Source organism: Protomyctophum bolini (genome assembly GCF_963924005.1).
Source record: "Protomyctophum bolini genome assembly, chromosome: 7".
In the NCBI taxonomy this organism is placed as follows: Eukaryota; Metazoa; Chordata; class Actinopteri; order Myctophiformes; family Myctophidae; genus Protomyctophum; species Protomyctophum bolini.
Genome location: NC_137868.1, coordinates 43,248,038 through 43,271,687, shown reverse-complemented (window position 1 = coordinate 43,271,687; position 23,650 = coordinate 43,248,038). Strand labels below are relative to the sequence as shown.

The 23,650-nt window shown below is 45.6% G+C and overlaps 2 protein-coding genes across 6 annotated transcripts in view; both read left to right on the top strand.

Moving 5' to 3' along the window:
• Nucleotides 1–10: 10 nt before the first annotated feature.
• leng9 (leukocyte receptor cluster (LRC) member 9) lies at nt 11–11,361 on the top strand. 2 transcript variants are annotated; one of them, XM_080767596.1, is made up of 8 exons: nt 11–52; nt 466–582; nt 3,129–3,222; nt 4,173–4,315; nt 5,540–5,890; nt 6,757–6,958; nt 8,829–8,958; nt 9,419–11,361. In XM_080767596.1, the coding sequence occupies exons 2-8, from the start codon at nt 477–479 to the stop codon at nt 10,094–10,096; spliced, it is 1,704 nt and encodes a 567-aa protein (XP_080623722.1). In that variant the 5' UTR covers nt 11–52; nt 466–476; the 3' UTR covers nt 10,097–11,361. The 2 variants fall into 2 exon arrangements, with proteins under 2 accessions (XP_080623722.1, XP_080623723.1); XM_080767597.1 differs by lacking the exon at nt 11–52 and having other exon boundaries at nt 465–582; nt 8,868–8,958.
• A 1,395-nt stretch (nt 11,362–12,756) lies between these two features.
• The window catches only part of ttyh1 (tweety family member 1), a 56,772-nt gene continuing 45,878 nt past the window's right edge, over nt 12,757–23,650 (top strand). For 3 of the 4 annotated variants that reach the window (XM_080767506.1, XM_080767504.1, XM_080767507.1), the window contains exon 1: nt 13,579–13,976. The gene's annotated coding sequence lies outside the window, so the exon portion shown is untranslated. Of the gene's footprint in view, nt 12,817–13,578; nt 13,977–23,650 lie in introns of those variants that run through there. The other variant, XM_080767505.1, reaches the window with a different exon arrangement.

The following is a 23,650-nucleotide window of genomic DNA, read 5'->3' as shown; positions in this document are numbered from 1 at the left end:
TGATAGCAACACTACACAGTACAGAGCAGTCAGTGGCAGACTGCTTCTTCAGGTAATGTTCGCCCCGTCTTCGCTAAATAAAACTCGTTCGCCGTTGTTTTTCTAACATTTAAATATGATACAGTATCATTGGAAACAAACGCACATTAGCGGAATTCGGCTATTTTCTTTTAGCTTGTGTTTTTATTCCCCAATTCGATGGCCTTTTCTTTATAAGGGAGACAGCCAGCCACTTCCTTATAAGTTTTTGCATATCATTGTTCTATTTGTATCTACTCTTCTACTTTTATGTTGTCTGCCCCCCCCCCCCCCCAACACACACACACACACACACACACACACACACACACACACACACACACACACACACACGAGCCAGTGTGAGCATAATATGGTAGGTAGGTATTACACTGTAATTAAAGTGTTGTTGCATTCACATCACCTTTTTGTATGTACTGTCTTTAGGTTCAGTCAGTATGTCTTCAGAAGATGAGTCCAGCACAGTGGCTTTGGATCCATCAGCACCAGAGCAAAGGACTGGAGAAGACAGCCAGCCCAGCCCACAGGCAGATGATTCTTCAGGTCAGTGGTTTTCAACCCTTTTCAGATGAGATCTAACCTCAAAGACCCAAAACTTATATTATATATATACCCTATTGGCCAGAATATAAGACTACATTTTTTTCCAATGGAAATAACCTTTAAAAAAAATCTTATATTTATTCGGGACAATGAATATGGGTATATATTATTTTGTTGTTGGATAAGATTTTGTCCACAATTGCATGCTGTATTTATTGATGTGGTGCCATAGTAGAGATGAGCTAAAAGGCAAACATTGAGCTGTACTCTGTCGTGGTCAACCCTAAGCCATTCCAGCCTGTCAAAGTGGGCAGGGGTGAGGTGGGTTAGGGGAGTGAGGCCAGGTTTAGGCCCCTGACCAGTTTGTTTTAGGAAGTCTGGGGCCTTGTTTTTTTTTTTCTCTATAATTTTTACACCCGCCTCTGGTATGGGCGCTTATGACGCGGAGGAGGAAAGACGCCGCCAGCACCCACAGCGTCCCGAGCGGGAATCTAACCCAGGACCTTCTAGCTGTGAGGCGACAGCACTACCAACTGTGCCCCCTTGGAGCCTTGTTTTAACTGCCTTTGAGGTGCTGTGGTACCAAGAGGTGCATGCATAGTCGAAGACTCCTTGTACGAGGGCTCCTGTTAGGGTCTTCAAGGTGTGTTATGTTGACCAGTGAGGAGATCCTGTATAGGAATCTTGTTCTTTGGTGGCCATTTTATCACCGGAAAGATAAAGTCTTGAGAGCTAAGGGGGTCCTTGAAATGACAACGTTTGGGGACCCAAACTTACTTTAAGAGTAAAAATGTAGTCAGTTGGACGGTGAATCCAGGTTAGTATCTTGGGTAGGACATGATAGATATTTACAGACTGCAGCTTTCTTTAACAGTCATTTTCTGTAAACAATCACTAAACAGGGTGGGTTAGAAACTATTTTGGCATACATTTGAATGTTTTGTTACTGTATGTAGGCTGGGCAACAGATGCGGAATTTCCACCTCCTGGGAATACCCCAGACCCATTTGTTTACCTTTTATTTTCTATCTTTCATTTCCATGCTTGCACATTCTCACTGAAACCCCCATGACTCTGGGCATTCCTAAATCTAACACACCCATTATTAATTGTATTAGCCGCCCAGCAGCTGCATTGATTAATTAGCCTGTAATGTTTTGCCCCTCCTGCGGTTTTAAACCTGTACACTACAGGAAAAGAAAGTACACAATCAGTCGAGGGTTTCACCGGCAGTCCGGCACACACGCAAACCACAATGCAAATAATGGCCAAATAAGTGATTCTCTAGTCTACACAGTATTTTTATGGCTCTGGATGGATGAGGGTTAATGGAGTGGGGGGTGAGCTCAAGTACTTTGGGGTGGAGTCGGGAAGGGACATATTTTTACCTTGCAGATTACCTCACCTTGCAGAAGATTAACATTTGGGGTCAGAGGGGCAGGCGACGTTAGGGGAAACAGTGGACTCTGGCAGCCATTGGACGCTTTTATAGTTGGTAATAAAAAAAAAATGTTTAGGCTTGGTTTTCTTGGGGAATTTCCCAGCAAGCTATGCAAACTGTTGACGAGGCTATGATGGTGGGATGTGATTTACAATACACTTGTTTAAAAAGCAACAGCTTATTAGAATTAGAATAATATATTATTTACAGACAGTGGGACTGACGTGTGTGTGTGTGTGTGTGTGTGTGTGTGTGTGTGTGTGTGTGTGTGTGTGTGTGTGTGTGTTATTATCACACAGGAGAGAGAATGTAAACTCAAGGACGTTGATTAATTGGACCACACTGAAGGGTCTCACTTGGTAGTGGACTACCTTGTCTTGCCATACACTTCCATGTTGATAAGCTGCTTGCTTAGATGATGAAACACACCCCTCTGAACTCTGTGGTAGGGTGTTGAATGAGATTTATGTCGCATTATAAATTGTAGCACTCAAGTCGAGTGAGTAACTTCCATCTCTGGAAAACACTGAAATACCCTAAAATAAAGCTGCAGAAAGTGAAAATATAAACAGACTTAAAAATAAATTAAAGCTCTACTGCTCAGCATGGAAATCCCCACGGTACTGTTGACCCCTACTCTGCCACCACTGTAGCGGTTTGGTGGGGCGAGCGTCGGGGTTAGGGCCGATTCATACTCCTGTTTCGGCGCTGTAGTGCCGAAATGATTTCGGCTCGTCAGAAATTTTCAGTAGCACCGAAGAGCCGACTTTAGGACGGTACCCGCCCCCCCGAACCTCAAATGACGTCAAATTGTAGGCTCTACAGCGCCGAACCGACTTTTATTCGGCTCTAAAATAGGAGTATGAATCGACCCTTAGCCTGGCTAATAAACCAGATGCCAGTCAGAGTCCCAGTCTGACAAGTCTTCTCCATCCTTTTTCCTTTTTTTGCCTCGATGTGAGGTGTGCTCATAATACTGCTGCTTCTGCCTCCCCCCCTCACCTGCTACATATGAATCATTGGCTACAATCTTTGTCTACCTTGTGTTTTTATAATGTTGTGATGTAAACTAAAACTCCCTCCCTTTCCCTTTTGTCACTCGCAGAGTCGGCAGAACCAGTAGAAGGCGGAGTCGGCGTGTGCCAGTTCTTCCTGAAGGGGAAGTGCCGTTTTGGCCACAGATGTCGCCTGTCTCACAGGTTCGTAAATCCCTTTCCTTCCTCACTGAAGAATTCATATCGTCCGTCCCCCCCCCCCAGCACACAAAAGCCAAATTTAGGTGAAGTGTGAGCTTTTGAAAACATGCATGAAACACCTAAGTATATAGGGTTTAAGTTTGTAAATGTTCTTGGCAAGTGTACTAAGAACTGAAGACGTCAGTGTCGGGTGCATAACTCACATTTTATGGAAAATATAATTGAGTAAAACGTGGGATGTTTACATTGGCTGTAACTGTAGCTGTAACTGCTAATAAATGTAAAATCAGCTAATGTCTGTAATGTTCATTCCACTGTGGTGTTACCTGCTGCTCTCGGTCAGCACTCATCTAGTAGAACGGCACTTTAGCCATCTAGTGCTGATCAAGCTCTGACAAAATCGCTCAGATGTTATGTAAAATATAACAAATATTTACATTAAAAGGCTTTCACTGCCCAGGCTTTCACTGTCTCCAGATATATATATCTCGCTGGCCAATATTAAAATCTCCATATATTGAATTCTCAGCTATATTTGGCCTTACAACCCAGATATTGAATTCTCAGCTATATTTGGACTTACAACCCAGCTATCGTTGTGTCAGAGATTCAGACTTCCATCCCAGTTACGTCCTCACCGGACACCACTGCGGCGGCTCCTAAACTCTGGACAACCAGCCCTAATTGAGTAGTGTTTTATGAATAGTTGTTTTTAAGCATTCAGTTCCAACGCTTATCCAGAGTGACTTAAATGTGTGTTGAATAAGCCAGTAACATTCAGTTGATAATGGGATCTGATCTGGGATCGATCAGAATAGCAGACCTCTTTGATTTCACTCGCTCACGGTACGGTTTCCCCCTCTTTCGCTCAATGTCTACATTCCTCTTGTCAAACGTCGATACTGTCTCTCTTCAACCTTTCACCTCATGTCTGCTATCTCTTCATTGCTTAGCAACCCTACGTCAGATGATGCCGGAGTTGTTTTGCTCAGCCAAGAAGAAGGCACGAAGAATGGAGACAACGAGGGGAAGCAGAAGAAGAGGAAAACCAAAGATCACAGTGCCGCAGCGAAGCCAAAAGAGAGTGAGGAAAAGGGTAATGCACTTTCCCTTCTAGCATTAGAGAGTGAGGAAAAGGGTAATGCACTTTCCCTTCTAGCATTAGAGAGTGAGGAAAAGGGTAATGCACTTTCCCTTCTAGCATTAGAGAGTGAGGAAAACGGTAATGCACTTTCCCTTCTAGCATTAGAGAGTGAGGAAAAGGGTAATGCACTTTCCCTTCTAGCATTAGAGAGTGAGGAAAACGGTAATGCACTTTCCCTTCTAGCATTAGAGAGTGAGGAAAACGGTAATGCACTTTCCCTTCTAGCATTAGAGAGTGAGGAAAACGGTAATGCACTTTCCCTTCTAGCATTAGAGAGTGAGGAAAAGGGTAATGCACTTTCCCTTCTAGCATTACGGTAAGGAAAACGGTAATGCACTTTCCCTTCTAGCATTATGGTAAGGAAAACGGTAATGCACTTTCCCTTCTAGCATTACGGTAAGGAAAACGGTAATGCACTTTCCCTTCTAGCCAAAAGAGAGTGAGGAAAAGGGTAATGCACTTTCCCTTCTAGCATTAGAGAGTGAGGAAAACGGTAATGCACTTTCCCTTCTAGCATTAGAGAGTGGGGAAAAGGGTAATGCACTTTCCCTTCTAGCATTAGAGAGTGAGGAAACCGGTAATGCACTTTCCCTTCTAGCATTAGAGAGTGAGGAAAAGGGTAATGCACTTTCCCTTCTAGCATTAGAGAGTGAGGAAAAGGGTAATGCACTTTCCCTTCTAGCATTAGAGAGTGAGGAAAACGGTAATGCACTTTCCCTTCTAGCATTAGAGAGTGAGGAAAAGGGTAATGCACTTTCCCTTCTAGCATTAGAGAGTGAGGAAAACGGTAATGCACTTTCCCTTCTAGCATTAGAGAGTGAGGAAACCGGTAATGCACTTTCCCTTCTAGCATTAGAGAGTGAGGAAAACGGTAATGCACTTTCCCTTCTAGCCAAAAGAGAGTGAGGAAAACGGTAATGCACTTTCCCTTCTAGCCAAAAGAGAGTGAGGAAAACGGTAATGCACTTTCCCTTCTAGCCAAAAGAGAGTGAGGAAAACGGTAATGCACTTTCCCTTCTAGCCAAAAGAGAGTGAGGAAAACGGTAATGCACTTTCCCTTCTAGCATTACGGTAAGGAAAACGGTAATGCACTTTCCCTTCTAGCATCACGGCTCCTTTCTGATTCCATCTCTCTCTCTCTCTCTCTCTCTCTGCACCTCTCTTTCTCTCCACCAGGCTCGGGGTCGTCGAACAAGAAGCCTCGCATGCGCACGGCCGGCGAGGTCATCCACCGGATCCTGTGGGACCCGGCGGCGCCGGCCTCCGAGTTCGTGGTGGGCTACGTGGACCGCTTCCTGGGCGTGCTGGAGCGCCCCTTCTCCGAGTTCAACTGGGACGCGCGGCCGTGCGACTGGGACGCCAACGCGGCCGAGCTGGCCCTGCCGCAGCACCGGATCCAGTACTTCATGTACCGGGGCCGCCGCGTCTGGGACCGCAACAGCCGCACCGACCGGGTCTTCGGCTCCACCGGCCAGCCTCTGGCGCCCCCCTTTGGAGGGGAGGAGGAGGAGGAGGAGGAAGTGGAGGGTAAGACGGGGGAAAAATACACTGCACTGAATAGGGTGTGGTTTAACGTGTGGTGTGGTTTAACGTGATTATTGCCACTTCAGTGAAGCTTGCGGAACTCGACTTCGTCTCGTTCCTGGCCGCATCACTGTCGTGGCAATAATCACGTTAACCCACACCCTCTCGTGTAATATTGCAATTCTACAACAGTTACCCTTAAAACTAAGAATTTTTTTAATGACAGATGTAGTCACTACGACCACAAATGTCCCAAGAAACTAGCTAGCCTAGCCACCGAGTTTGCCAGCGCTCTGGGAAAACAGAGCAGCTGAATTCTTTGTTTTGATTAGGTGGTGAATGGTTCTGGTTTAACCCACGGCTAGAAGGCCGTTTCAACCAATCGGATTGCTTCCTCGAAACGACCTGTTGAATAGCAGTTTTTATTTATTTATCGTGAAATAATGGTTTCGATTTCCTCCCAAAAGGCAAAAACCGCAACCTAACCTCAAAATATATCAATCGGAGCCCCAAACCTAACCTCTATTTGCCCTATACATATTTTTTAATCATGAAAATGACAATGGTTCCCATGGGTACCAGAGAACAATGAACAAGTTACTTAATGCGCACAAAGTGTCACTTTTATTTTTCTTCAGAAATAGCAGATCTACTAGCTTACAACATGTCACGATCTACAAGCAACTATTTCCACAATTTATATTTATTTGTGTGTGTCAGCGATTTCTTTGTATAGCCTGTTTCAGTTATTATTATCTGCCCTGTGCAATTTGTAATTACGATCCAAAAAAACACAATTAAATCGTTAAACCGCAATTATCTGTGTCACAATTAAATTAATCGTCAACTTAAATTTGTAATGGTGACAGCCCCAGCTGAGCAGAGAGACGGAGAGCAGTCTGCCTGCGATGGGACCACACAGCCAGAGGAGGGGCGGCAGGAGAGCGACCCAAGCATTCACCCCGCTGACTCCACACGAGCAGCTCCTCGTGACACAGGAAGCCCTCCTCGAGGTCACCAGGAAGCAGAAAGACAGCCATTACCTGCGGAGGAGGAAGAGACTGCCAAAAGGTCTGTGTTTTTTTAAATACCGACTTGAACTCTGATGTCCAGTTTCCCATTCGGGTTTAAATTTAGTTTTAGAAAACATTGCATGGCAGCATGAATTAGGACATTTCTTACAGATTAAAGTCAAGATAATATTTAGAAAACATAAATCATAAATCATCAAACGTCAAAACACTCCAACATTTCTATTACATCTGGTAACGCTTGTATGCTCTTGGGAGGAACGACATCTGTTGCCTTCTTGTGCAACTCACCGGCTGTTTTGAGTGTCCTCCCATTTCTTAAGGTACCTCTCCACCAGACTGATTAGTGATTACTGCAGATTATATTTATATTAGAGAGAATATGACAGCTGGTGTTTGAAATGAGACAAGCCGCACACGCACAGTCCCACGCTTTGTGTCTGAGCCCACATGAGGCTGCAGTAATATGTATATCATGGATACATTATTGAATTATTGTATTCAGAAAAAATAAATGCACCGCATTTAGAAAGGGTCCCTAGCAGTCGCATGTGGTCGAAAGCCGACCGCATACGACCAAGCTTACTCGGTTGGCTTTCGACGCTTCCCCGCGACTTTTGACCCGACCCGACAGGCATTCAGCAGCAGGTTTTTCGGCAACAGACGCTTACCGACGTCATGGTACGGCGGGGAGCTACCTTTTAGATTGTAGCGTCACACGTCTGGATCACTGGACTGGTTCTTTCTCTCAGTAGCCGATTGAATTCTCTTTGAGTGGCCTCCTCTGCTGCTCTCTCCTCGCCTCCAGAGTATAGGGCAGGAATTGGCTTTATTTGACGAGGTAGTTTTACAGCTGCTCAACCACATAATCACAAACGGCTTGGTGTCAGATTTGGCTCAGGGCTCAGGTGTTGCATGGGTTTTTCCCCCTCCTCCTCCTCCCATCTCTGTCCAGTGTGCAGTGCAAAACAAAGCTAAACAACTCTGATTTTTATAGCGGGGAGGGGGGGGGGGGAGAGATATAAACTTAAAACATTATTAGGTCAAATAAATTGTCCCTAAAGGTACTAACACAGTAAAAACAAGGGGCTTGGGGGGTGGGGTGTTAGGGGGGCGGGAAGCAAAAAGACCGTAGCAATATTTACAGAAAGATAGCGCCAGCCACCAGACATCCACATAAGGCAGGCACTCTCGCCGGATTCAACACCGGGCAGCTAACGGATAATCCAAAGGTGATCGTCTCGGCTTCTCCACCATTAAACACTAAGCCTTTATAGTTGTTTTATGATAGCTTGGCTCCCCAGCCCCTGAATCGCTAGCAGATCACTAGCCTTGAATGGAGTGAAACTAGATGAACATTCAGGCTGTGTGGTGTGTGTAAGGCTTGTTTTATGACGGTAAAAATGATAGCCAATCTACAAGCTCACATAACATGCTGCATCGTGGCACGTTCTGTGTTTGTAGATCTGCAATTATCGCATTTAAAAAAACATTGACATGACCAAAATGGTTGATAGTACTGTAGTTGATTATCTTCGTTGATGACATGGAGATATGATTTAGTATAACCATACAAATATTAAGGAATGATTAAATTAGTGTTATTTAATTGTATGAAACATGAAAGTCATTTTCTGTTATGTATGTACTGTAACGCCCGTGATTTGAACGTTGTGGTCTCGTTTGTGGGGAAAGTACGCTAAAGTCAAATATTAACCACTTGCCTCAGAAGGAATCCGACCTCTTGGCCAGGGGAGATATTAGGACTTTTTTGATTTTCAGAGTCTCTGAACCACTCAGACATTGCTCAATACCTGTGCCTTCTGTCAGTCAGTGTTGGGGGGCTGATGTTTCTCAGTGTGAAACGGCCACCTGCCCCCTCTAATATTACACTCCTGCTTTGATTTCAGACTTGAGACTCTAACAGACCGACTGTCTCTCTCCCCAAGAGGGCGAGAAGAGACGGGAGAGAGCAATGGTGTGGAAGAGAGTCTGGAAGAATGTAATGAAAGCTGCGAGGACAAGACTGAAGAAGAGCAGGTGCGTGTGAAGGGAAACATCTGTGATCTGAATCCTGCACTGTTCTGACGTGAGGAGATTAATAATATAGCGTGGCAAAAAATACCCTATGCCAGACGTCATCGTTTTATGACATCATACATTTGACGGAGAAATACACATTTTTTGCCAACTATTATCATTGATCTCCTCATCAGAAAAAATGGATTTAGTGTGAACATTTTTACCTTTTTTAAAAAAAAAATTGACAAAAAGCTGAAGCAATGAGATTCATTATCACCGTGATAAAACAAACAAAGGCACAGAAAAGGGAGAATAAAAATGTGAAAATGAGTCAAATTAGAAAAAGCTTCCAGTATGAATGCCATTAATATTCGGGAAAACAGCGGTCCCCTGTTGTTCCTCGAGGAAACAGTCTGTCTCGAGAGACTAGTATGAATGTGTTATTATAGTGGATTGTCTTGCTTGTTACAATACGCAGAGTCCTAACTGCAAATGCCACGGCGACCACCAGAGGGGGCAGTCGGCCGCCCGGGGGCGCCAGGGCGGCCAGCCCGCCGCCAGCAGGCGCAGGCCCACGCACTTCATCGGCTTCCGGGCCGACACGCCGTCCGTCCTGTCGGCCTTCCAGAAGCTCCGGGAGGAGCTCACGGCGCTGCTCCCGTCCTCGGCGCCGCTGTGGCGGCCCGCCGCCAAGCTCCACATCACGCTGTGCCTCCTGGTGCTGCCCGGCCCGGCCGAGGTGGCCGCGGCCGCCGGCCTCCTCCGCCGCTTCGCCCACGTGGACCGCAACCCGCCGGTGGCCCTCGCGCTCCCCGCCAGGCCCAGGCACTTCAGCGGGAAGGTGCTCTACCTGAGCCCGCAGCCCCAGAGCCAGCTGCAGCAGCTCAACTCGGGCCTCCAGGAGGCCTTCGCGAAGGAGGGCTGGCTGCACCGGGACTCCTTCAACCCCCGCTACCACCTGACGCTGGCCAAGGTGGAGAAGGGGCCGGGCGCCGCCGCCGGGGGCCGCCTCTTTGAGGGCGTGGGGGACCTGAAGGTGGGGAAGGGGGTGAACCTGGGCCGTCTGCCCGTCAACACGCTGCACCTGTGTGCCATGGGCCAGGCGGCGGCGGCGGACGGCTTCTATCCCACGCTGTGCACCGTCAGCCTCAGGTAGATCAAAGGGACAGATAGAGCAGGCAGTCAGTCTCCATCCATGGTACACATACACATAATACGCATGCACGTTCACATGCACATGCATGTGTGATCTACTGCGGGGGTTCTCAGCGTTGCCTTTTCAAATTGACCGCTACAATAACCTTAGTAATAGAGAAAATACATTATAAATAAACACTGAAACCAGAAATAATCATTAACCCTGTAACACCCGGCGTTGCAATAATACATTGCTAACTTATTTTAATTAATTAATTAATTAAAACATTTTTTAATTTTTAAAGATTTTTTCACACAAATTAAAAAGCTCTGAACTCTGTGCAATTTTGAACCCTGATAAAAGTAAGTAAAATAACTGTAATATACGTTTTTTTTTGTGATCATTAGAATGTCTAGGACATTATTATTGTGAAAGATATACCCCAAATGTAAATTATTAATTTATTATTATTATTTTAATAATTATTATAAATGTGCATATATATATATATATATTTTTTACACAATTTCCTCTCATAAGTTTTAGTAGTAAAAAGTAGTAGTAAGGTTGAAATCTCTTTTTTGCAAGTACTGTGTTACAGGGTTAAGGAATGTTTCCAGTTTGTATGTGTGTATTAATTATGTAAACTCCTTCCATTCAGTTGCAAAAGAAACTAGATAAAATGCACAGGTCTCCACCGGGGCAGGTCAGGTTGTGGCCTCCTGATGACGCTATAATAGGCCAATGTGAAAAGGGGTGCCATGTCTTCTTATGCCTTGGATGGCAATTGATTTGAGGCATTTTGTTCCAAAAATGGGTGTTTGCAAAAATCCACCTGTTGGTGGCAAAATCTGGGTTAACAGTGCCAGAGATTACCTGGTAACAGACGGACGGATGGACAGACTTGCAGTACACATCGAGTCGAGGGCTCAGGAAAGCCCTCCTCTGCCATATCCAAATCATCCTTATCCTCCAGATATATATTGTGTGGTCCATTTTGTCAACCATGTGAAGTTGGCTCAGGCTACTTATATATCATAGAGATGATGTAGAAGAGACTATATGAATGCTCCAAACCCTCGTGAGACACGCGCTACGACACTTGCCACGCAAAGCATGCATTGCCCTTAATTTGCCAAAGCCCACATCTTTACCTTGCATTCGCAGCTATATCTGTAATACGTCTAAAATGCACTACGTTAATGTGATTGTATTGGTACTAATGGACACATGAATGGGTACACGTACTTAGACCTGGATTGAATAAACGCTTGTGTATTTAATTTGAATGATTAATAAGAGGCCTATCTATATGGCACGCCGTTGGATGGCGCGGTTGTATTTTATGATTCATAGGCTGCGATTTATATACATTTTGTAATGGACTGCATATACAAACGAGAACGGTATGCTTATCACGGTGAATGATGGCCGAGGGATGATCGAAGACATTAAATATTGAACTGGTTATTTCAAACATTCCTGCGAGTGGTGATATTTCTCTATCAGCACTGCGATGTGACAGGAGGAGGACGGCCGGGAATGTGGTGCTGTTGCTATGCCACGGTCTAACACACACATGGACGCACGTACACACACACACAGACACACACACACACACACACACAGAGACATGGACGTTGGGCGAATGCGTTAACTCTTGCATACATAATATAGTTTTCCGTCTCTCCCCTCCTAGATGCGAGCGCACTACACTATGAGTCAGGCAGAGTGCTCTCTCTCGGTGCGCTCTCTCTCCCTTCTAAGCCCCCCCAGCCCCCTCCACCCCCCGCTCGCATTATCTCCCTCTGCCTCCCCTCCCCCATTCTTTCCCCCTTTTTTCAGTGACACAGAAAAACTAACGCCGCCCCCTCCTCCCTCCATCTCCCCCCCCCATTCTCCAATGGCAGACAAACACTGTGTGGTGGTGCTCTCTTTTGCTGTGTGCTCCTCTCTTCCCTTTTGGCTTTGATTTACAGAGACGTTTGTATTCCACCCAATGCCCGTGTCAGTAGGTTGGAAACACCCTGGAGCCTTGCTGCTGTAGCAGCACCCTGCAGTGGGAGAGTCTCAGTACTGTCAGTTAAATAACACCTTCCTCGTCCGTCCGTCCGTCCGTCCGTCCTCCTCCCATCCATCCATCCATCCATCCCTCAGAGTCGGCCAGCCCTTTGCATGTTGGCCGTTTCCGTTGCCCCCGCCACGCTACGGCCGCGTGATGCCATTTCAACGGAACCCTCGCTGGCAAGTGGTTTGGTTTCGACCATCCAAAAAACCAGTGCATGCCACCGCCCCCATATACCCCCCCACCCCCCACTCTATTCATCGCTCACTCCACCACCACCCCTCGCCCCCCCCCCCCCCCGCTCCCTTTTTCTCTCACGCTCTCTCTCTCTCCCTCCCTCTCTCTCTCTCTCTCGTGCGGTCATCGGTGAAGCTACTCTTTTTTTTTCTCCCCGACTCACAATATCTCTGTTGCTTTCTCTCTCTCTACTGCCACCCCCACCCCCCCACACACCACCACCACCACCACCCCTTCATTCCTCCTTAATATCCATCTTCTAAGTGTGCCTGCTTACATCTCTCTCTCTCTCTGTCTCTCTCTGTCTCTCTCTGTCTCTCTCTCTCGTGTGTGTCTAATATCATGTGCATCTACACCTCCACACACAAGCGCATCAGCCCGACCTCTCTGCCGCTCGCTCTGCAAACAGGAGCTCACTCTTTTTGCCTCCAATAATGTGAGTGGATTTATTAATTAGTGAGTTTTTTTGTGGGTTTTTTTTCTTTTCTGTCCTATATCTCGCGTCCCATTTGACTGCGTGCTTTTCGGGGCACAATTAACTGGCCGGTGATTATTATTATTATTCCCTTTTTTTAATTGATGTTTAATCTTTTGTCTTGATAATCTGGTTATAGGGGTGTGCGCGTGTGTGCGCGTGTGTGTGCGTGCGTGCGTGTGTGTGTCGGAGAGAGAGATCACAGTGTGGTTGGATTGGTTGGCTGAATGGGAGTGTTCTGTGTGCTGATGTGAGGCAAAAAGGGGGCTGGGTTGGTGTCAGGACAGCTTCCCTTCTACCGTATCTCTCACTCCAGAGTGTGTGAAGGGACAGTACCCCCCCTCCCCCCCCCCCCCCCACATCCCTCCCTTTTTAATCCCCGTTAACGGAGTAATTATCTTTGGGGCAATATCGTGTCATTGCCTTGTTGTGAAGTCGCTTTGGCGTTGAGCTAGTACGAGGGGCTCGTCCGGCACATGAGATAAGGGTCCCTTAGGGGTGTCTCCTCCATCATAATCCCCCACCCCTCCCCTCCCCATAGTGCACTGTCCCTCACACTCTCTCACTCAATCTCTCTCTCTCTCTCTCTCTCTCTCTCGCTCTCCCTCCCTCTCTCGCTCCTGCTCTCTATCTCCCTATTCTCTCTCTCTCTCTCTCTCTCTCTCTCTCTCCCCCCCGTGCTTACTCTCTCTCTCACTGAGTGCTCCTCTCTCATCCATCAACACAAGCACCTCTTCCACTCTGGTCAGACAACCGTACAATTACTGGGCTATTTAATATTTCAGAGCTATATAGCGGTAAGAAATCATCGCCCCCCCTTGTTTTGTTTTCTCTCCTCCTGGTTCCCTGGGTCTTATTTTTTTTCTCCTCCTCAACATTTTGACATTGTTTGGTAATGTATCCGAGCCTATTTTTCCAGGATGATTTTTTTATTTTATTTTATTTTTGTGTGTCAAGAGTCCATCATGAAACGTTGACGGTCGGGCAGCATACCTCTCTGAGTGGGTAAATATTTCACAGCTGCCGGGGCCGGAGAGACCAGAGAACAGACTGCGAGAGAGAGACACAGAGAGAGAGAGAGAGAGAGAGAGAGAGAACGCCTCCCAACTCTACGGTTCAAGGTAAGAGACGGATCGGGTTCCCATAGACCGTGTTCCATTACGTCTTAATTGTCTGTGCGGTCACAAAGATTAACGATCGAGTCAAGTGCAACAGACCCATCAGGCAACATTCAAGCTGTCGTGGGGTTTAGTGTCGACATGTCATTCATGGACCCAAATGTAAATGCTGTGTTGTTTATATGCATTTTGCATGATGTATTTTTTTTTGCTGGACCTGTTGGGATGAGCAAAACGTGTTACATTGGACTTATACTCTAATGGTGTAATAACGACGAGAAAGACATTATGGCAAAACTTAACGAATTTCAGAGATAATTCATTTTGTCCAGCGTTTGTGTCAGATGTCCCTGGACTATGTGTTGCCACACACAACCACTCAAACCCCAGCATCCACACGCTCATTGGCCAAAAATAGCACATCCGTACTCTCACACAGCGCGCCGCGTGGATCGGCTATTTTGGGGCACAGAGATTTGGTGTAGATCTATAAGGAAACACAGTACAGACGACGGTTAACTCAGGTCCGTTTTTTTTTAGAGGAAGAATAGAGGGTTTTAACTAAGTGATTAATCCGCCACATAATGTAACCTGTAACGGTTTGTTCCCGTGTATAAAGCATTGCCAAATAGGTCAGTAGTGTGGAAGCATTTTATGTCAGCAGCACCAACCTGTCAAACGCCGGACCCGTTGAGCACACAGTATGAGTCAGAGCAGCGATCTGGACCGACCGGGCGGGACTCTCTCACACACACACGCACCTCACCCACACTAGGCTGCTCTCACTCTAGAGTTGATTGCAGTTGAATTTGATTCATGCAGATGTGGAATGGAGTCCAACGTACAAACCGACAAGTGTTACTGCATGTTGTGACATTTTGTAGGATTTCTTTTTTTAAATATCTTGCTGCCAATGCATTTAATCATACGGCTCCTAGAGGAAGCAGGTGGTTTATGCACTGAACGTATATATTAACATGTAATGGATTATTATATGATCCACATCACTCTGGTTAATGGGTGTTAATGTGCAGATATACCTACCGCGGGTGGTTTGCGTTTTACTCTCTGGTGCTGCAAAACTGTCTCGTAAATTGCATCGGTCATTAACGAGAGACCCTCGTTAAGTGGCTGTTAAATGATTATCTGGGGCCCTCCGATGTCAAACACAGCAGATTTTTACGAGTCGTCGGTCTGCGGCGATAGTGTATAACATGCATGCGTCACGTGAAGGACTACAACATGATCCTTCACACGCTCTGATTCATTCATCATGGCCGCAGTGGCGTGCACAGATAGACACTAGGGGGTGCTAGAGCACGCCCTGCCCCTTTTCCCTCTGGACAAAATGTGCCCTTTATTTTGTACACTGTACACAGCATGTGGACCACGGTGACATTGATCAATTCTTGATTTAAAAAAAAAAGCTTCTAATATATTATTTATGCCCCATAAAATCAATACATCTCACACTATTAATTAAGGCAACCGGGCCGGTTCCACGCGCTGCACAATGTGCCCTTTTTTTTCCACTTGAGCACCTGCCCCCCTCTAAAAATGCCTGTGCACGCCACTGTTCATGGCGATTATTGTTACATGCAGTTGCAACAGTGCAATGTCAATGAAGGGAGATGAAAGAGAGCCCTCCCTCCCCCCCACCCCCACCCCACCCCGTGCTAAAGGGGATTTTTACAGTCGGCCCCCGCCGGAAGAGATGCGTCTTCTTCTTTCTTAATTCTTCTGTTCTGTCCGATTAGCTGCCTCTCCTTTACAAAATGGCCTCGTTCTGTGTTCTGTTCTGTGCATTCAGACATTATGGACTCTCTCATAACTGTTGTTGTCCATTCATTCATTTGCTTCCCAACCCCATTCTGGGCTGGAACCCCCTTTTGGTGTTATGGCATTATGTAATGCTTTAGCTATTGAAAGAAAATAGCAGATCTACAAGCTCGTATAGCGCGGCACCGAGTGCCGCGCTACGAGCTTGTGCAATAGGTCTGCTATTTGTGAAGAATCGTGAAAAGAAAGTGACATGAAAGTGTTTTGAGAACGACTGACATATATAGAAAACAGTCAGGATTTAAAGAAGACATTTTGCAGAGTCGTTCCCAGGTCAAAATGGGTTAAGGGGCTGTCTGAGAGGAGCCCGGTGAGACTCTTTCTCTTTGTTTCTCCTCAGTGGCTGATGTGGTTGGGTTGGGCTTTTATACTTTAGACACTCCTGTGGTTTCTCCTCATCATCCCAGCCTCCCTCTTCTTCCTCCTCCTCATCTTCCTCCTCCTCCTCCTCCTCCTCCTCCTCCTCCTCTTCTTGTATCTCTCCTGTTTCTTTCTAACCTCCTCCCTCCCCCCGGTCACGTGACCTTGCAGAATCACATTTGTTTGCCGTCGTCGGTTATGCAATGCCATAAAGAGCCACGATAAACAAGCTGCCATGAGACATCAACGTCAACTCGTATCCCCCACCCACCCCCCCCCCCCCTCCCAACCTCTGTGACAACTGCTGAGCCACTGCACCCCCCCCCCCCACCCCCCACCCCCCAATACAATGTTTCATCAAACAGTGGGTCACGGGACACCCATTTGTTGGTCGTGGACACGTTGTTATTGATCGATTGATTTGAAGTATTTGTTAACGGTTTGCAGAATTACAGTGTACATTTCAAGCACAACTCGATACAAAAAAACTGTTAACTGTGAGCGGACGACCCAATGAAGCACTATAGACTTTGTACTGGAATTGTTGACCTCTGGGTGGGTGCAACGGGGGAAATACAATGTAAAATTATTATTGTTATTATAATAAATATTTATTATTAGTATTATTATGTACCGGTATGCATTATTCATTTTTATTTTGAAAAGAACTAGATACTTTTATTGTTAAACGTGTGTGTGTGTGTGTGTGTGTGTGTGTGTGTGCCTTGGAGTGGAGCAGTTGTTGACGTAAGCACTTGACCCTTCCTGTGCATGTGAGTGACCCCGTGAGCACTTGACCAGTCCCCTGCAGGGGTCAATAATAGTGTTGTGCTGCGGGCGGACAGACAGACAGACGGTCAAAGCTGCGCATGTTCCACCGCTCAAAACATTCCCGAAAAAGCAAAACCTTTCATGGATTAATAACAAAAATCCAATGCTTTTTCAGTAATGTCATGAAGAAAAATGGAGAAAAGAAAATCTGAGAAATACCATAAATTAGAGCAAATATTTAAGAAGTAGTGAAAATAGCTCACAACGTGAGCCAACGTTGTGAGCTTGTAGATCTGCTATTTTCACTAGTTTGTGTCCCGGGGCACAATTTCTGTTTTGGGTCACGGGCTGAAAGGTTTGGGAACCACTGCCCACAGTTACGTCGTTGCCCCATTAATGATTGACTGCTAGTGTAACGCCACCGCCGTATCAAATGTACGATATGAGCTACAGTATGGCTGCATTTCTGACTTTGTTGTTATCACGACCACTATACTTTTAACATTAATGATATAGTACTTTTCAAAGACAATGTCGCGAGCCATCTTACATTAACGTTTCTCCCTGGAAATTAAAAAAAAACGTCTGGATTTCCGAGGCTACAATAAATGAGGATAGATTAGATTGGCATTCTCTTGTTGTATTGGGACTTTTCTTCACTAAGACGTTCATACTGTATACATATAGATTATCATGTTTTGTTACAGTTGCATATACTGCCTATTGTACTGTACATAATAAGGTATGGACGAGAGCTCATACTATCCTCTATTAGATGTCGCAAGCAAAAAAGGGGAGATTGATTGATTGATTGAAATATTTATTAACAGTTTGTAGAATTGCAGTACATTTTAAGCACAAACTCAATACAGAGACTGTTAACTGTGAGTGGACGACCCAATTAAGCCTTACACTTGTTTACAACAGGGTCCACATTGTTCAATTCATCAAAACCCTCGGAGGGAAAGAGAGGCATTGTACCAAAAAAAGAAAAAAGTAGATTTTCTTCTGCACATAATGCCAAACAGATCATCAGTCCAGTGGTTCTCAATCTTTTCAGGCCTGAGAATAATATAATTTTAACCCCAAACTTTTGTATAGGAGAAGAATTGTAGGAGTTATTATTTATTTATTTATTATACATTATTTATGTGTTATTATTTTGTGTTTGCTATATTACACTTTTACAGTTTGACTCAGTCACACAGATAAATATTGTGAAAATACTATAGCCTAATATTTGACCAGTTCTTTATATAATTATATAGTAGTTTGTGGATTACTTTTAATGCAGTAATGGTCTTTCTTTCTTCTATTTTCGAGGTATTAAAAAGATTTTAAAAAGTCCTTTTCTGTCATCTGGGGACCCCCCCCCCCCCTGCTTCTTTTTAGATGGGGGTTCACAACCAAATGCATATAATTTTGTTTAGAAGACATTTGTAAAATCGGGCTCCGGTCTTAAGTTGACTGCATTATATATATCAATCGTTATATATCATCGGCAGAGAACGATTTTTTCACCAACCTTTGTACCTACATTTCACGAAAATCCGCCAGAAAATACTCGACCATCATATTCGGAATCTATAGATAATCATAGGAAAAAAACCCAAATGTGGTCGTGTCTAAAATCAGTATTGACAGGATAATGACCTTTATGGCCTCGTCGTCACTAGTGCGGTGGTCTGTTCCATAATAGTGTGGCATAGCCTTCCCAGTGAGCCAACATGTGTAGCAGCACCCCGACTCTGTTTGACCTGGTAACACCTCTAACATTACATGATATCTGTCAATGATGATATGGCTGCTATGAAAAAGGCAAGGAAACATTCCTTCAGTGTTAAATAGAGCCTAGATACTGTATATTGAAATAGCCCGACTTACAGTTGAGGGATACTACTGGCGTGGGACCATGTCATGACTTTCAAACGTTCAATTGATGGCCTTGTAAGGATTCGCTGAAATGGTAATAATGGCTGAAATGGTCATTTCACGGTGCCCAAAGTTGCACAGCACACAGGTGCCCGTCAACAGGTTAAACACTAAATTATAAAAGCGTATAGCCACATGCACAGTTTGCACACTCGTAGCTGCCGATGCAAGTCTATTGTGGACACAGAGAGAGAAATCACCGTTTCAGAACAGACTAAGCAGTCTGTCCAAAACGTTGGCGCAACAAAATAAAAGTATGTGCTCTTATAAAACCCTATATACTTTACCCCAGAGACCTGGTTTTATAAGCGCACTGTATACATACTTTTAATTTTGTCGTATTTAGCAGTGGCAGTGGCAGTGTACGTGCGTATATAGACCTGTCTGGTTTGATTGTTCCCACTTGGCTAACATTGCGCTTGCAGTGTGTGTGTGTGTGTGTGTGTGTGTGTGTGTGTGTGTGTGTGTGTGTGAAGAACCAATATATGCATAGCGTGCATTTTAATTGGGGGGCGAAATGGAGTGCTGCTGTTGATTTGATGTGTGAGAGTTGGGTCCGCTGGAACCATTAATAAGGTGAACAGCTACTGTAATGGGCTTCAGGGAGACGGACTGTCTGGCACGTGAGCGACTTGTTAACTCGCTCCGGTGCCAGGGACTGCCCCAAATGGGAACGAGGGAAGCAGTCTGGCCCCTACAAATGTAATTGCTTGAGTTGTATGCGTTTGTCGAATCAAAGGGATAGAGGTAGTAGTAATAATAATATGTCTATACACAGCGGTACCTGTCAAAACGCAAGTCACAAAGTGCTTAAACAACAGAAAGAGAAACAGGAGGGTATTTCTTTTTGCCTTTTGGTTCAACCAATTGGTGAACGAACCACACATGCAGGGAGGCGGGTTTGAATCCTACTCCCATCGTTGTCGGCGTTGTGTGTCTTACATGTCTCCCCTCTCTCTCTGCCCTGCGGACACACAGACCGTCAGAACAGACACACACACAGACCGACCCTCTCTCTCTGCCCTGCGAAGTTGTGCGAACACACAGACCGTCAGAACAGACACACACACAGACCGACCCTCTCTCTGCCCTGCAAACACACAGACCGTCAGAACAGACACACAGACCGACCCTCTCTCTGCGCTGCAAACACACAGACCGTCAGAACAGACACACAGACCGACCCTCTCTCTGCCCTGCAAACACACAGACCGTCAGAACAGACACGCACTCTTATATACGGCTCCTGCAGAGCCACACTGTAAAAATGCCCCCAAAAGAAAGAAAACGGACGAAACAGTTTCAGAAATTAGATATTATAGATAGATAGAGGTATAAAAATGCTTTTCAAATAGAGCGTCGTCTTTCTAATTATTCATTTCGGGCCCCAAAATAAATGTGTTTATTGGCACGATTTGTCAACTCGGCTGTTGGCTTTGTCCCGAGGCTTAAATGCCTTTTTAAATAAATACGTTTTGGCAGGATGGCAGGAGGTCAAAGATGTCGCTAGAGCTACACCTCAAAGTACCCGTAAATGTTGGCAGTAAAATATTGAGTAAGCCATTTCTAAACCGGACTGGAAGCCAGCCAGTGAAGGGATGATTCTATAGCTTAAAAAAAATCCAAGCTGCACTTTGAGGTGTTGCACAACTGTTCGACGTAACGTACAGTACAGTACAGTACAGTACAGTACAGTACAGTACAGTACAGTACAGTACAGTACAGTACAGTACAGTACAGTACAGTACAGTACAGTACAGTACTCCAGATGATATATAAACGCAAGCGTTTGTATATCTCTCTGTGTGACTGTGGTTCATGACTGATGTGTACTTCTGCAGTCCAAACGGGGCCTGTGGAATACATAACGTCGTTATTGAACTAAACGGCAGCTGCACTCGGCAAACCCATAAAACCCAAGACGGCCACTAGTAAATGTGAATGTATTGAACCCCGCCCCCCGTCGGAGTGAAACGTACCATTGTGTCCCAGCAGCGCGCCATCGGCACCATTGAGCTCCAGTGGCGTTTGCGGCCAATGGTTCATCTTTTCTTTTAAGCCGTCTTCAAACCCCTTCTGTCTTCTGACAGAAGAGCGCTGATATTCTCTTAATCTACACGACGACCCCCCACCCACCCACCCACCCTGGACACTGTGTCATTAATTTGTAATAAGGGTGTGTGTGTGTGTGTGTGTGTGTGTGGCCTAAATGTATTTGCTCCCCTGTTTTGTTTTTTTGAGTGGTGCAACCACTCCCTTACGGAGCTGTGTGTGGGTGGCTGGGTCTGAGCACGAAAACAGCATGGTTGTTTTTCACAACCTGTGCGCAACCTAACGCACACACAAACACACACACACACACACACACACACACACACACACACACACACACACACACGTATTAACTGGTGGTTGCACACCGGCCGCGTTTTTCGGAAAACCGATGGAGAAACGCCACTAAAAAATCCGAATTCGCGCCCGGTGTGTGGAGACCTTAACTCTGTCATTTCTCAACCGTTTCGGACACGGGGTGGCTCGACGGAACCGGGCCGGCACCCTGGGTGCGTTCCCCCCCCCCCCCCCAAATCCCCCCCCCCCTCAAATACACACCCTCCTTTCTGTTGTTTGGCTTTGGGAGCTTTTGGCAAAGCTCAAGTTGCTAATGTTCAAATTTAGGTTCCATCGGTGGTGTCGCTTGCAGGAAGAAAAAAAAATACATAGATCTACAAGCTCACTACGCGTCAACGATATGAAACCTTGAGTGCTTGCAGATCGCCTGTTTTATCACATTTAGGAGACATTTGAATACACAATCTACCCTCTGTCCGTCCCGCTGTGAAGCTTCCTTCTAAGTCCCATTATATAATCCAGTTTCCTCCTATTATAGAATACACTTCCCTGGGTTCAATAGGAGATTGATGATGTTTTTTTTCTTTTGGTACAGCAGCAGTGCATGTTCTCTGTCTCTGTATGGTGATAATATTCCATACAGGCTGCAGTGCAAAGGGTTGTCAAGAGGAAGTCTATATGTTTCTCATAATTCACTGCGGAAGGAGGGGGTATACATGTGGTAAAGGTGACTTCATTTGTCTTCGAGAAATGATTGTCTTTCCTTTACTGACAGAGACCGAGCTGAAAGTGCAGGGGAAACGGCATAAATGTATAATACTTGTGCCGTCCGCGTGCCGTGCATGCCCTCATCATGTTGTCCCCAGCACATGTCCGCGGGGACGCCCGCCTGCATCCCAGATTTTGCGGCTGCATATGTTCTTCTTAACCCATTTAGGCCTGACGTTGACATTTTTAAAATGTCTTTTTTTAAATGAAAAACCTCATGTTTCTATATCAGTGGTTCTCAATATTTCATGTCAAGGACCCCCAAAAATATATGAAATTGGCCGCTGACCCCCATCTGAAAATGTGTTGTTTCAGGGACCACCTCCCAGAAGCAAAGATTTGATTTAAAAACGTTCGCTCTGAAAAAATATATACCGGCGTTCCAAATTTTGCGCCACATTTTCACGATTTTTCAAAAATAGCAGACCTACAAGCTCGTAGCGCGCCACTCGGTGGCGCGCTATGAGCTTGTAGATCTGCTATTTTTCAATAGCTAAGGCATAACGTAATGCTAACACCAAAAGGGGTTCCCGCGCAGAATGGTTTAATGCGCACACAGGAACGCCACTGACTGCACGTGTGCTAGAGCAGAAAAAATGGATGCTCCGTTTGAGGGAAGGTGGAGAGAGGAGGAGATCCCTCGTTATCCGCTGTATTATATTGTGTGACAATAGAGGACCTCAATAGTATAGAAAATAAATAGAGATATGCGTTGGCGGGCTTGTTACACGATGGGATATACACGGAGAACGGAATTAAATCCCTGAAGAAATGCATCTTGATCTTATTATTATATATAGTCTTCCGAGAATAACAGGACTGCAGAGAAATAAATGACACGGGGTATAGAGTTAACATGACATGACTAAGATCTTCTCACAATGGCCGACGTGCACACATACTAGACATCAAAGGGGGCTTCAGCCCCTGCCCTTTTTACCCGTCTGTAAAACAACTGCCCTGTCCAGCCCACGAACGCAGCCTTTACTGCAGTACATGGCGAAAGCAATGCAAATGCCACTCCTTTCCATGCCAACGTGAACACAGTAGTATTTTGCGTTGAACAAATGTGTTTAGAAATCCATGTCGTTACACACCGCATCTCCACCAGCTAAAGAGCGCTGGGTTGCGCCCCGAAAATAGCTGATCTACAAGCTCTCAACTAGCTTGTAGATCTGCTGTTTTCGCTATTTTCGCCCAAAAGTGCCCTCTTAACGGGATTTCAGCCCCTTGCCCCTCGAACACTCTCTGCAGTCTGCACGTCCCTGCTTCAGTCGTCTGGAAGGTCTTAATTGTATATTGAGTGCAGCCCGTGTTGCTCTCGCCCTTGGCTTGGCACGTCTGCAGACACAAATTGTATTAGTATATTCACTACGTTGCGGAGTGCGGACCCTTGCACCACTTTATATGTCAGACTTATGCTGCACGCAAAGCCGACTGTGAGATCTCTCAGGTCCTCTTTGACAACGACGGCCTCATCCGGCCATACCTGCGGCCAGACTCGTCTACTATAAGGGGGACCGAGTTTGTTGACGGTTTTAAGAACTTTCATAAGCATTTTGTCTTATGAACGTTTCATCGGACCTATTTGGGCAAGTCAATGCGTGTGTTGGCTTTTACTGCTTGTCGTGTTAACTTATTGCTCTTGTGTGCCTTGT